The sequence below is a fragment of the Stegodyphus dumicola genome, chromosome 6 (genome assembly GCF_044657685.1).
Source record: "Stegodyphus dumicola isolate Sdum_Otavi_A_Nest chromosome 6, ASM4465768v1".
Taxonomy (NCBI): Eukaryota; Metazoa; Arthropoda; class Arachnida; order Araneae; family Eresidae; genus Stegodyphus; species Stegodyphus dumicola.
The window spans coordinates 204,666,597-204,681,387 of record NC_140773.1 but is presented as its reverse complement, the minus strand read 5'-3'; the positions used below and the strand labels follow the sequence as shown (position 1 = coordinate 204,681,387).

At 36.9% G+C, this 14,791-nt stretch overlaps 1 protein-coding gene across 4 annotated transcripts in view; it reads left to right on the top strand.

The window, feature by feature from the left end:
• Positions 1 to 14,791, top strand: part of LOC118190717 (uncharacterized) — a 156,802-nt gene that overhangs the window by 134,708 nt on the left and 7,303 nt on the right. For 3 of the 4 annotated variants that reach the window (XM_085819382.1, XM_085819381.1, XM_035361474.2), the window contains exons 15-17: positions 1,444 to 1,641; positions 5,722 to 5,930; positions 7,715 to 8,019. In XM_085819382.1, the coding sequence (XP_085675508.1) occupies positions 1,444 to 1,641; positions 5,722 to 5,930; positions 7,715 to 8,019 (712 nt within the window). The remainder of the gene's footprint in view (positions 1 to 1,443; positions 1,642 to 5,721; positions 5,931 to 7,714; positions 8,020 to 14,791) is intronic. The other variant, XM_085819383.1, reaches the window with a different exon arrangement.

Sequence of the window (14,791 nt, the reverse complement as noted above, 5' to 3'; positions counted from 1 at the left end):
ATTTTTTAATTTAAATACATCTGCTTTAAGGCATTTTAAATAAAACTTTGATACGTTGTAATTCAGAATCGTATTCGGAAACTTTATAAAAATTATTAAAAAATATTAATTTTAAAAACAAATCAGAAAATAATTCTGAATTTCATATGGATTGAACCTAAATTTCGAATTTTGAAAAAAAGGAAATGTAACTTTAATAAGAAAAGAGCTATTAACAAACATATACCAAATTCAATTAACATTAATGAGCTAAAATTCTGAGAGATAATTTTTTAAAAACTAGTCACACGATTTTTCCAAAACTTGGCACTTTGGCATAATGTGAGTCGTAGACTTGAAATATGGAAAAAAAATTATATGTCATTTCAGAAAACTTTCGATTTTTGAGTCAGAATATTTATGTTAGAACGATGCTATATACGAGTATAAATCTTATATCCTAAGTCTCGTTTTCGATACATGGAAAACGTGAGTTAAATTCCGTTAATCCTCCCAGTAGAACGGGAGATATTGAACTGCCCTCTCCCTTTTTTCGTGCAAGGTACGCCTTTGATATTGCTAAATCTTCCTTTGATGAAACATATAAAGCATTTTAAATTTAGCAAAAGCCAGCCGAGTTGGTTTAAAGTAGAAATTCAGCAGAAAATATTCTACCAAATTTCTACTTAAAAGTGGTTTATGTTTATGAATAGTTTGTATTTATGAAGTGTTTCAAGGAGATCTAATTTTTTTTTTTAAATTTGCCTTCTGTAAACCAAATATAAGTCTCAATTCCGCTTCACTCTGAAAATTGGAATGCTTTTGCCCACATGCTAAACTGATTTTTATTGCAAAAATATCTTCCTAAAAAACTTGTAAAGTAATTCAAAATCATGCAGTTATATTTTGATTAAGTAATAAATGATGTTTTGATTAAGTTGGAGATTAAGTAATAAATGAAAATTCATTTAAAAATTGCTCTTGCTTGTCATGCACTGAAATTCATTACAATGTATGTTGCTATTATAAAGAGTGGAAATTTTCCAAGAAAATAAAAATTTAAAAATTAAATTAAATCTTCAAAATATTTTTTTTTCCGATTCTGAAATACGATTTCATAAATGCAAAAGTTAGAACAAAACAAGATTTTTCCCCCTCCTTTTCCCTAGCTTTTGAGAAACAGCATATGGTATGAATTGTACTGCCTGTATGAAATTCAGAACATAATTGTGCTGCATGTATGTAATTTGTGTACATACCAAAACAACGGCAAGAATTCTCATTTTTATGTACAGAAGGAAAGAAGTTCTTTTTTGTTGAATAATTCATTAATTTTTTCGTTATACAAAAATAACGAAATCTGTTTACTGTTTGTTCCTGATGGTTGCTTTTTTAATATGTAAGATCAATGTAGCTTCATGTATGTTTAGCATATTGATGTTTAGTTTCTCACCTTGGATACAGGAGTCAATGCTGTCGAACCTGCTCCTGGTGGAGGTCGGCGCCGCATGCTGGTTCGCGTCCGGCCCGCAGGTAACAACAGAGCAGCTGCTGATGAATCAGCTCGGCCTACTATAGAGGAACCTGTCAGAGAAGTGACGGGTAGAGCAGTTAGCAGAGATGAGCGTCGATTGTCAGGTTCTACTCTCCTCGCTACAAGAGGTACATGATTAATTTTATCAGAAATAAACTTCGTTTACAAACAAATATCTTCAGTGTTTGCTATACATAATATTTTACTGACTCCCTATCTGAAAACTTACTTTTCTGAGAGTAAAAGAAAAGAGAGAGTGTTTTTCCTAACCCTTTTCCGAGAGTTTTCTCCTAACTTTAAAACTAATACTTTTCTTTTTACTCAAACTAACTTTAAATTTTGAGTGTCCACACTATTTTAAAAACAAACTAACTCACCACCAATCTATATTACATTTTTACATAGGATTAAATCAGAACGTCCACAAAGTCGACTCGAGGTATAACGTATTATTTTTAACATGAAGTAAACTAAACGAGATATTGCGCAAAAAGAAGTTAATATTTTGAGAGCTTTTTACATCTCTGAATACCTGATCACTTCAACCCTGTAGATTAACTATACTTGGTTTTGATGTTTATTAATGAAATCTTTGAATAGTAATCGAGATACAAGAATTGCCATCAGTTAATGCCATGAATTTCCGGGTTTTCAGAATTAACCCATCTTTGTTTCCAAACTAAGAGACAAAGAAAAAAACTCAATGTTAATGCAAAAGCATAAAAAAAAAAGATGTTTGCAAATATCCCTTCCCATTGAACTAGCTAGTATGTGAAACTACATACCATAAAACATAAATGTTAATAACCCTGAAAAATCAGCTGCACTTCATATTAGAAGGCATTTCTTCTTCCTTTCTGCATGCCTTCGTGGTGTAATTGGAAGCATATTCGACTCGTATTCGAGAGTTCCAGGGTTCGAGTCTCGACGAACCACATTTCTCACGTCTCCTGTTTCAAAAACAAAGAATGACTCGGCAGTGGCTCCCAAACTAAGAAGGTGGTAGATGATAATTCGTCCCTACCAGGATTTGGTGATTAGGTTCCTTCATTCTCAGTCGCCTTTTAAAGGGGAAGAGTACATATGATATTTTCTCCCTCCTTTCCGCATACTTTCGCGGGGTAATAAGAATCATACTCGACGCGTATTCGAGAGGTCCAGGGTTCAAGTCTCGGAGAGGGCATGCACATGTTTCATGTCCCCTGCTTCAAAAACACCTAATGACTCTATAACACATTCTTTCGATCAATTCGTATTAATTGTCGATACGCGAAAGAGAGATGTGGTTTGCGGTCTTGCCGTACCATACATGAATTCAGTGTACCAAGCCATTAAAGAGAGAAACCAGGGAGCTAGGAAACATAACTGTAGCGTAAATGCACGAAGGGATGAGTCTGTAGAGAATATGAGCTGTAGTAACAGAAGTAGTACCACAGTTTTTTGTTAAATCTATTTTCTCACTATATTCAATAACTGTACAATAAGTTGTGCTGCAAAATTACTGTGAATGAGAAATTTCGTTACATTTCAGTTCAAGATTAGCATAGAAGTGATAATCTATTATTGCATGAAACATTTTTTTTTTGGGGGGGGGTTCTTTATGGTCTTCTCTATTCACTGCTTCAACACTATTCACTGCTCTAACACTTCTCTACATATTCACTGCTTGCTAGTATTTGGTCGTAATCTCTTTATAATCATCGCATTCTATCAAATTTTTATTTGTGCAAAATCAAATATTTAATTTTTTTAGGATCAAATTTTTATTTGTGCAAACTGAGATTCTGAGCAGGATTTCATAGTTAATGATAAAATAATATCATATGAGCTTTAATTAATTTCACTACTCTTACAGCAAAGAGCAGACATCAGTTTCATTTTATATAATAATTTTAAAAACTGAAATAGCAAAGAATTTGACATGTATATGAACTGGATGTATACAGTCTGAGGCTAACGATCGTCTTTCCATGCACTCATATATGATTTCGTTGTACTCTGCTCCCATCACAGATGCAGACATGGATGCAATTTAAGCAATGCTTATCATTTGCTCTTTCATACACATCAAGCTAGCTGGAATCATCAATCTTTTTTCTCTGGCGTTTCTCTCCATGAATTTAATTTGTGTATGACAGCTGCTTTTATTTCTAAACTAGTTCTGGTTTGGTGTATTTAGTTATGGCAAAGCACTCAGGAGTTATCTTTCTAAGGAGAAGGATGCTCTCGTGAAGGACTTTCTAGGGAAAAACTGGCTCGTATACACATTACACATGGGGGAAAACTACGAAAACGTCCACGCAGCCAGATCATTCGTCGCGATTCAAACTCCAGACCGAACCACCAGCGTTCAGTGACTTTACCGCTTGGCCGCTGGTGGGCCTCTTCATATACAAATCAGATTCATGTAGGCGCAATAAAACATTGGACAGTTTTTTCGAAATATCTCCAAAGCCATTGCATCATTATATATCCATTCATAATATAGCATAACTGTTACCGAAACTTTCTACGCGCTATTTATCCAAAAACAATTATTCGTTTGGCTTTTTAACTTATTTAATAAGAGTTTTTGACATTTTAAAAGTAATTGAAAAGTGCTTTATTGAAAATTACTAAAATGTAGCTGCCACACACTTCTGACTATTATTTAGCTACTTGCATCTCAAGTATAACCATCAAGCTTAACGATCATTAATTAATAATCAAGTTTAACCATCAAGTATAACTATCATATCATTTTATGGCTTTTTAGGATATGTATCATATGTAATCATTAACAATAAAATACTTCACAAGAATAATTAATACAACAAGCTATGTGACCAACACATGTGCATTTAATTTTCATCAGGCATGTAAATTTTATTTTATGCTAATTACTCTGCCCGTGCGAAACCTTTTAGTAAATGCAGAGTATCACTGAAAATTTCAGAAATTGTTTTTAATGTGTATTTAAAGCCCGTTTTTGATAAATGTGAGATCATAAGTGTCTGAGAGAATAAGCTCACTGAAGACAGATAATTCATCTCGGGTTCTGAATAGGTCTGCATCATCGTAGTGTCTTGGCTTTCTCAGTGTTCACGCTTTACTATGATCCGTTATTTTTTTCTAATACTTTAATGTATAAAATAAAACATCTCTGTTAAATAGAGGAATAGGTTTTTTTCTGCTTATTTTATATTATATTATCTACATACGTAACGCTGAAATAATCGTATTTTTAGCCCAAAAGGGACGAATTGAACCCAAAAGACGACGTTAGTCCCGAAAGGGTTATTAATCTGGAAACGGTATTTTGCGTTAAACGGCGTATCACTTTTCAAATTGTTGCCACCAAATGTTAGCACCCTGTATTAATTTTAAAAAAATTAAATAATGACGAATCTGCCTGAATGTATGCATGTTTCTCGCATTGTGATAAAACAACGGTACCTAGAGTCATCAAATTTTTAATAACGTTGTCCTCCACTCGAACATGGGCACCTGGAAAACAAAATTTTGAAATTCAAATTTGTTTTATTATCTATTTTATATTTTCTAAAACTTAACGAATTTTTGACGCAACAATTTCAAAGCGAGCAGTGACAGCACTGTACGAAAAGAAACATTTTCATCTCCAGCGCGTTTATCGAAAATTCTAAAGATATGCTGTTTTTAAATATTTGTGATATTGCTATACATTGAATTTTATGTAGCGTAAGCGTCAAGAAGTAATATTTAATGAATAAATTAAACACACAAAACGTTAATAATAAGACAAAAAAAAAAAGACAATTTCGCAAAGCCACCTTAGTAAGAAAACTAAACACTGATATAATAAAATGAGATAAGATTTAAACAAAATACAGAAAAGTGCATGCCAACATTTAAAGCTGCATCGGGGATTCTAAAAGTACACAACTAACCTACTTTAAAAAGTTTTCTAATTTTGGTGTTGAATTTTATACGGTGCGAAAAAAATTATCCTTAATTATAAAGCTAAAAAGACAGAAAAAATGAGTTAGTGGGAGTGAATATAACAGCAGGCTGTTAGATTGCGAGCTCAACGAGAGCGTAAAAAACCTTAACATACCCTTTTGGGCAACCGTTAAAATCTGAAACCTTTCAGATTTGTTTTAAATAAATAAAATAAGTATATATAATTCTAGTTAAGTAAATATGAAAATATTATTAGTATTTTTTATATAATATTATTTTATTTTTAGCAAACCCCATAGCTGCTGCGGCAGCTTCACCAGGAAACGGTGAAACACGAGTCGCTGTGCTAAGGCGTCCTGTACATAACGGTGATCGCCTAGTTGAAGAAAAAAGGTTGGGCCAAGGAGTGAGACTTGTTGCTCGACGCCCCAACGCTTTACCCGAAGGTGAGAGGGGTAATTATGTTGCAGTAAGAAGAAGGCCGACTAGCCCACAAGTAAGTAATCAGTTCCTAGTGCTAAAAGGGATATTACGATTTCTGTGAAAATAGATTCATAATATTCCCGAACTATTTATCTGATTATAAAATGATGCAATAGTTTTCTGTTATTACAATTATAAAGCATTCTTAATTTTTCTTAATTGAAAAATCCCCGCTCAGAAAAATTTCGCCGACATTTCAAGAAGAGAAGAACTAATTTCGAAAATTAACTGTGGCAAATCATAATGAATAGAAGCACTAACCAAGATGCTAAATGTAACTAAAAGATATAGCTATTCTCTGAACGATTGCATTTTAGAAAGTGATGTAGATACCAATCAAGAATGTACGTGTGCACGATATATAACAGAAGTATTTGGTTTTCGTTACGTTTCATGAGAAATGACTTAAAATCTGTCAGTTAATCAGTCACTGTTCTAATTTTAATAAGAAAATTGCAATCAAAATGAATTATAACATAGCTAAAAAGCATGCTATCAGTAGGATTTGCAAAATCAAATTTTTAATTTTGGGGGGGATCAAATTTTTTATTTTTGGGGGATAAAAAAAAGTTGCTGCTGGACGTAAGCGGGAAGTCTTCGTTTTTTTATGTCCTATTCTATGACAGGGCTTTAATCGTGTTCGGTAATACAAAATACTTTCATTTATAATTTTGCATTGTCAGTAGGGCTAGATTATATAAAACTATTGGATTTACTCCTAATTTTATGCTTTTGAGGTAGAACAATCAAAGGCAACGACTAATAATTCTATATTATCAACCAAAACTAATTTATGTTATTATTGAATTTCTATTGAGTTATCAGCTACCAAAGCGCATATAACTTTCCCAGGTAATCACCAAACGCAAATAAGTGCTTCAGACAGGAATAATTAAAAACTGAATTCAGCATTCTAAAGAAAAGCTATTCAGACGTCTACGGTTCACAAAAGAATGAAGATACACTATTTCAAACAGAACTTCTAATTCATCGTAATGACGCACTGCCAGTAATAATAAATCGTAATGACACATTGCTATATCTGTAAAACAAATCGTGCAGATCTTTACCATCAACAGCCGTTCTCACTTAGCCATCTTCAAAGACCACACTGACAGATATGACAGAGGAAGAATAGAATTTAAACCTTTCTTAGCAGATTTCTTTTGCCATATTTCATGAATTCATGTGGCTTTCTTGAGAGCTGTTTCCTTTTGAAGTTTCCAGTGGCTACTTGGACATGCTGTATGGATTTTACACGTTTTTTTTCTTCATATATATTACTTGATTATTAGCCACTTTCTCTAGAAAAATCTCTCAGAACGTCATTCTTCTTCTTAGGTGAAATAGCTCTTAAGTCATCTGACCTAGTGAACTAACTAACCACCGTTACACTTTCTGTCGTTGATCCACACTTCTTTCTCATAAACTCTTGCAATTATTGGTTTACAGTCTTTTCACACATGCATATTCCAGTATTTTTATAATTTACATATAATTCGTAGTTTATATGCAGCACAAAATTCTCCTCATAAACACTAATATGCGTAAAAATTTGGAACTCTATTTCACAAATTCTTCCCTAGATCATTTCCTGCCCTTATTTATGCAAACGTCCAGTACTGAAATATGAAAAATGTTTTCCGTATAAAGTTAATAAAGTATTTGTGGTTACCTCCTTTGTGGTAAAATTAAAAAGAAAATACTAGTTTTACAAAGTGCAAAAGTAGTTTTGTAAAGTAAACTAAAAGTCCCCCTAAGACATTCAAATTTCATAATTTTTTATTTTTCTATTAGCAGTCTAGTACAGTTGTGACTACGCCTGTGCCTACAACTACGGCCATCCCTATCACTACTATACTACTGCCGGAAAGGCCGCTTTACAGCGCCTTCGTCAATGCTTCCGATGCAGCTCTTGAAGAGGAATATGATGATGAATATTACGATGAGTATGAAGATGAATTACCAGAAACCACACCGACCACGACTACGACGACGACTACCACCACTGCTCAAAGACCAAATATAAGACCTTTGAGTAACAGGAGGAGACTTACAACTGCCTCCGCACGACAAGTTATAACTACCTCATCTCCTAAGCCGTAAGTTTTAAAATTATCTCTCACTAAATAAAAAGCTCAAATGAAACGTGTAACTTCATTCGTGAAAAAAAAAAAACCTAATTTCTCTTTTTTATTGTTTGAAATTTGCGACAAACTAATCACACATATACTCTGTCCAATAATAATATTATTGATATACTTACTTATATAAGTAAGGCTTGTAAGATTCTGTGCTGTGTACTTTTAAGTTACAGTTGAAGAATCTTAAGAACTGTTCAGCGAATAATCGCTTGAGTTCGTGAGATAGAGACAACACGTAAGAAGAGTGAAATTACCCTTTATTATTCCAATAAGGTTTAACAGACCTCCATCTTGGAGTTTTACCATAAAACCGCCACTCGGGTTTGAACTTAGGAAACTAAGAACTAAAACTTTACTAATCTTAACTAAAAAGATATAGCCGAAGGTATCAAAATTCTAACAGAGTTGGCCTTCTAAATAACAGCGAAGCTATCAAGGGTCTAAAGTACGGCCGAGTGTAATAATAGCTTAAGAGAGAATAGCGTAAGAAGGCGAACGCGCGTTAGTCAGAATCACTGGTTCTCTCTCTCGAAGTCAGAAGAACTTCACAATTAAATACTTCTCCTCATTTTCATTCAAACGCGATTCTAAAACTACGTTCTGGCCGGAAGTTGTAAGTTGAAATTCAGGAAGACAGGAAAGGAACTTTAACACAAAATATACTTGTTAAGTAAATGAAACGCTCATAAGGATGTATCTATTTGTGTATCAGCTTCATCCGGCTTTTACGTATTTCAGAATTTTCATAAAATTCTTGGGAACCAAATTCTATAGTTTTGTTGAGGAAAATTTGTGAACGTGGAATTCTTAACTCAAATTCTGTACTTAAAAGATCTCTAGAACTAAAGACCTCCCATAGCTACTTAAGTAGCTAGACAAGTTATAAGAAATAATAAATAAAAAAAAAAAAAAAAAAAAAAACTAAATATCAGTAAGTGAAAATTTACTAGGATCACTGCTTATGGTTAAACTCAAAATGATGTGCAAAGCAAAGCTTGAAGATTTCACTAACTGGAAAAACAAATTAGGCAACGTTGTCCTTATCAATATAGCGGGTAGCAGAGCCCGCTGTCATGTCGTTAGGTTCAGTTTAAAGTCCCGGAGAAGACATGTTTTTTTACAAATGAAATAGCGACATTTAGAACTTAAGGGACATTTAAGATGCCATCCAGCCAAATGTTCCCTGAAAAGATTGATGAGAAGAGAATTGACAAGATTGATAACAAGAGAATTGACAAGATTGATGACAAGGTATTGAATTCTGCTGCTAGGGATTTTATTGCTAAAGCTGGGACGGAGCTAGGCAATCATACTCTCCGTATTGTAACAGTGCTTGAGCACCAAGGTGCCTAGGCACAAAGTCTCAACCCTTGTAGAATATGCTGAAAGCTCCTAATTAGATTCTGACATGTAATTGAACTCATACTGCCACTTCTAATGTAGCCAAGGCCATGTCCAATAACAGATGCTGCATTCCTCTTAGGAACAACTAATTCGTGTGATTGATATGAATAGATTTGGTTGGCTGTTTTGATTGCGGCAAAGCTATTGTCATAATTAAAATTATGGTTATGGCAAAGCTATTGCCCAAATCAACTCTGATTTGATAATCTGAGAAATCAGGAGGCTAAAAAACAAATTAATAAAAAACAAATAATAAAAGTAATGATAGTAATAATAAATAGACAACAGAACCGTAGTCTTATTTGGCAGTTCTAATAGCTGCTCAGTTAATTAATTAAGGAAGTTAACTGTCTCTAAAATTCCCAGTGACCTTTACTGCAAAGAATCTCGGACGTATAACCGACTAGCAGCGCTTGCAAAGCCGACGCAAGAGTTCCCTGGGAATAGAAAATTTAAGTTTGCCCATATGTTTTGTGTGTGAAATACACAGTGCAATATGTCTCGGTGACCGCCGCCCATAGCTATCCATTTTTTAACGTGACTAACACACATGCACTTGCACATATAGATGGTTATGAATATTGTTGCGTGCGTACGGGTTCGTTACGAAATGAATGCACAAGTCCGATGAAAAATGAACAAAAAATTTATTATTATCACAACAAAAATGCTTAAATTTTCTCAAATTATCATGCAGTATTACAATATCTCACAGTAGTTATCTTTTAACTACTCAAATATCCAATAGAACGTAATTCAAAACAGCTAAAGAACGCTAATCCGCGAATTCGCTACAATCAACAACAGTAGTTTTCAAACAACAACAAGCTAAGCAACTACTACAAACTGAGATGTTTTCCTCCTTTTATAAGATTTTAAAATCACGCGCTAGAATTTTCCAGTACTTTCTCGAAATCAAAAAGAGATATTTATTTATTTAATGCACGCGCTCTTGTATTTTCAATTTTCCGGCTTAGCTCTCTTTTAATATTCGTCACGCGCTGCACTGCGCGAGAAATAAAACCATTTAATTTATAATTGAACTAACATTAGCTTTTTAAATACCAAATTCGTAACACTGCCCCCTTCCCAAGGACTGCACGTCCCGGGCAGTACAATCCCTGGACAGGAAGCTAAACTTACAACTGTGGCATACATGCATTAATAAGCATTTCATTACAATAATAAACAACATGAACAATAAATGCAATACAAAAAAACAAATCAAATGCTATCAAATACAAATCAAATACACATTTAAAAACAAAATGGACCATGGTCTTATACTATTTACAATTATTTACATATGTACTATGGCCATAGTAATGAGCTAACCTGTCGTAATGAACGACTTTAGGTTTAGAGTTCGAAGACTTACGAATCCGAACCACGACGTCATTCAGCCTGTTTAGGACTGTGTACGGCCCATCCCAAGGTGACTGTAATTTCGGACAAAGTCCTTTCCGTCGAGTCGGATTCCACAACCACACCTTGTCTCCTTCGTGAAATTGATGTTCAGTAGCTCTTGTGTCGTATCGGGTCTTCATCTTCTCCGTCGCCAAGTTGACTCGCTCTCGTGCAAAATTGTGCATCACTTCAAACCGGGCCTGGAGATCTTGAATATATTCCTCAGACGATGAAGGAGCATCCGGAGGGCGGCCAAACAATAGATCACAAGGCAGACGAAGTTCACGACCGAAGAGCATCTGTGATGGAGAGTAGCCGGTAGTCTCGTGGACAGCACTGCGGTAAGCCAGTAAAAAGAGTGGTAATTTCTTGTCCCAGTCCTGTTGGTTTCTGGAAACCACTAATGAGAGGTTATTAAGGATGGTTCGATTGAACCTCTCTACCATGCCGTCCGACTGGGGATGCAATGGCGTCGTTTGAGTTTTGTCAATGCCAAGTAGTTTGCATAGTTCTTTGATTACTGCCGAGGCAAAATTCCTTCCCTGATCGGAATGTAACTGAAGAGGCACTCCGAATCTGGAAATCCAGCGCTGTATCATTACCTCAGCTACTGTGACTGCCTCTTGATCAGGAATAGGATAAGCTTCAGGCCACTTGGTGAAGTAATCAATGACAACGAGTATGTATTTGTTGCCATCAGCAGTTCGTGGCAGAGGTCCCAGGATGTCAAAGGCGATACGTTCAAAAGGCGCACCTACGTTGTAACGTTGCAGTCTGCCTCGGCTGCGTTTCCTCGGTCCTTTTCGACCTGCACAGGCATCGCAAGATCGGCACCACTTTTGCACGTCATTCTTTGCATTATTCCAGTAAAAGCGCTCACGAACTCTCTGTAAGGTCTTCATAATTCCAAAGTGACCTCCTGTAGGGCTGTTATGTAGTTCTTTGAGAACATCAGGAATCCGGGATCTTGGAAGTATCAGTTGCCATCGGAACGTCTTCCCATCATCCGACTCGAATTTCCGGTATAAGACACTGTTTCGAATGTGAAGTGAATCCCAGAGTGCCCAGTATTGTTTTGTTGTAGGACTACAGATAGAAATGTCCTGCCAGGTAGGTTTTCTGTTTGATGACTCTATTAAATCAAGTATGGGTTTAATGTCGCGGTCTTCCAGCTGGTCTCTCCTGACTTCATCATCACTCCACGGGTCTCGATCAGCCGATGTTGATGTTGTAATTTGTCTTGCGACCGTAGTCAGCAGCTCGTATTTCGCTTCCACCCTGGAACAAAATCGGCAGCTTTCTTGGCAAGGTCTTCTAGACAGGGCGTCGGCGTTTCCGTGTGATGATCCCTTACGATGACGGATAGTGATGTCATATTCTTGGAGTCTCTGTATCCACCTGGCTATTTGACCCTCAGGATTTTTGAAATTTAAAAGCCAGGCCAATGAGGCATGGTCCGTGCGGAGGAGGAATTTTCTCCCGTATAGATAATAATGGAAATGTTCTACAGCTTTGAATATGGCGAGTAACTCTTTCCTTGTGACACAGTAATTCCTCTCCGGTTTAGACAGGCACTTGCTCCAGTAAGCTACTACCCGTTCTTGGCCGTCTATTTCTTGGGACAAAACAGCACCGACACTTTCATTGCTCGCGTCGGTGTCGAGAATAAATGGTCTGTCGAGCTGAGGATACGTCAGGATTGGAGCAGATGTTAAAGCTTCCTTTAAGTTGTTAAATGCATCCTCGCATTCCTTTGTCCACAAGAATCTTTGCTTGCTCTCTGTCAGCTTGTGAAGTGGTCTTGCGATGGAAGAAAAGTTCTTCACGAATCTCCTATAGTAGGTGCAAAGCCCTAGGAAGCTTCTCAGCTGATGGACATTTTCGGGACGCATCCAGGATTTAACCGCTGATACCTTTTCAGGATCCGTGCGCACACCTTCTGCAGAGATGACATGTCCCAGGTAAGTCACTTCCTTTCGAAACAATTTGCATTTAGCGGGAGTCAGCTTCAGATTGGCCTCTTTCAGTTTCTGAAGCACCTTTCTAAGATTTTCTAGATGCTCTTCAAAACTCTTTCCGACGATGATGATATCGTCCAGGTATATCAGACAGGCTTCGTAGGAAAGGCCTTTCAAAACAGTCTCCATAAGACGTTCGAATGTTGCCGGCGCATTACACAGTCCAAACGGCATCACTTTGAACTGCCAAAGTCCTTGTCCCGTAGTAAATGCCGTCTTTTCTCGGTCATCAGGATGTATTTCTACCTGCCAATACCCACTCTTTAAATCAAGTGTTGAGAACCACTTGCTTCCAGAAAGAGTGTCTAGAATGTCATCAATTCTAGGAAGAGGGTAACTGTCTTTCTTCGTAACCTCATTCAACCGGCGATAGTCAACGCAAAATCTTGTTGAGCCGTCTTTGTTTCTGACGAGAACGATGGGAGATGCCCATGGACTCGCTGAAGGCTCGATGACATCGCCTTCTTCCATATCTTTTAACAGTGTTCGCACCTCTTCCTGTTTAGCAAATGGTAGACGTCTTGGATGTTGCTTGATCGGGGGATGATCGCCAGTATATATTCTATGTTGTGTCAAACTAGTTCGACCCACGTCAGAAGACGAGCGGGAGAAAACAACTTGAAGGTCTTTAATGACGCGATCGGCAGCATTTTTCTCCTTATCGTTTAATTGTGCATTCTGCAATAACTCCGATGTAATGCTCTCTGAGGACACGGATTCTGGGATGTTACTCTTTCTTTCAACGCTGGTTACTGGAGTACATGTTGCAACCACTTCACCTTTCTTAATAACTCTCGACTTTTCAGTTACATTGGCGACTCTCACCGGGATAACCGTTCTGGATAGGTCGACGAGTGTTGATGCCACTAATATATTTGGGATATTACAGTTATTGGGATATTCTATGATGCCGTAGCGGAAATTTCTATTTTCGGCTATGGATCCAGGAAGTAAAATTTCTGTTCTTGCCGGTATTGTAATATAGTCTTGTGCTATGATTTTATGGACAGATTTAACTTCTTCATCATTAACGAGAAATAACGCTATGTCCTCAGATGTAGAATGCAATTCGTTATTTTTAAAATCCAAGGAAAAATTGTATTTCCTTAGAAAGTCCAATCCGAGTATGCAAGAATCAGTGATCTTTGCAACATATGCCGTGTGATGGTAAGCGACACTTCCAAACGTGATGTGAACATTTACTTTTCCGTCGATGTCGATCTTCTCACCGGACACAGTCTGGAGGGTAACGCAGGGCGGCGTCCAGATAAGTTTGTCTCCTAGTTGTTGAGCCAAATCTTTTCGGATGATGGTGACGTTGGCTCCTGTATCTATAGTCATATTGCACGGAACTCCATTAATATGTCCTATTATGAAAAGTCCATTGCTGCCGCCTCTCACTGCAGAAATCTGAAGCGCTTTAAACGGAGGCTTTTCATTATCTGGCAACCTCCGCCCCGCGAGATGGCCACTAATTAGTTTCCCTGCTGCTTGTTAGAAGCGGTCTTAACATCAGTACCCTGGGGTGTTTTGCAGTTTCGTCGTATGTGACCTTCAGCACCGCAGTTCCAGCACTTAACGGTCGGTTTCTTCTCACCAATATTCCGTCTCAAGGCGTTCAGTTGTCTAGTTAAATCGTCAAGTCGAGCGGTGACTTGATCCCCTGGCTCCTGGACTTGAGCAGCTCTGACTGGGTGGCGGTCTCGACGAGTGGCTTGCTGGGCTGCCTCAAATTTCATGGCGTACACTAGAGCACTTTTTAAATCTTTTACATCCGCCATTCGTAGAGCTTTCTGTATTTCAGTATCTCGGATGCCGTCGATAAAGTATTGCAAGGACAGGATTTCCCTTGTTTCTGTCGGGCATTCCGAAAAGGCGAGATGGGACAGCCTTTCAACATT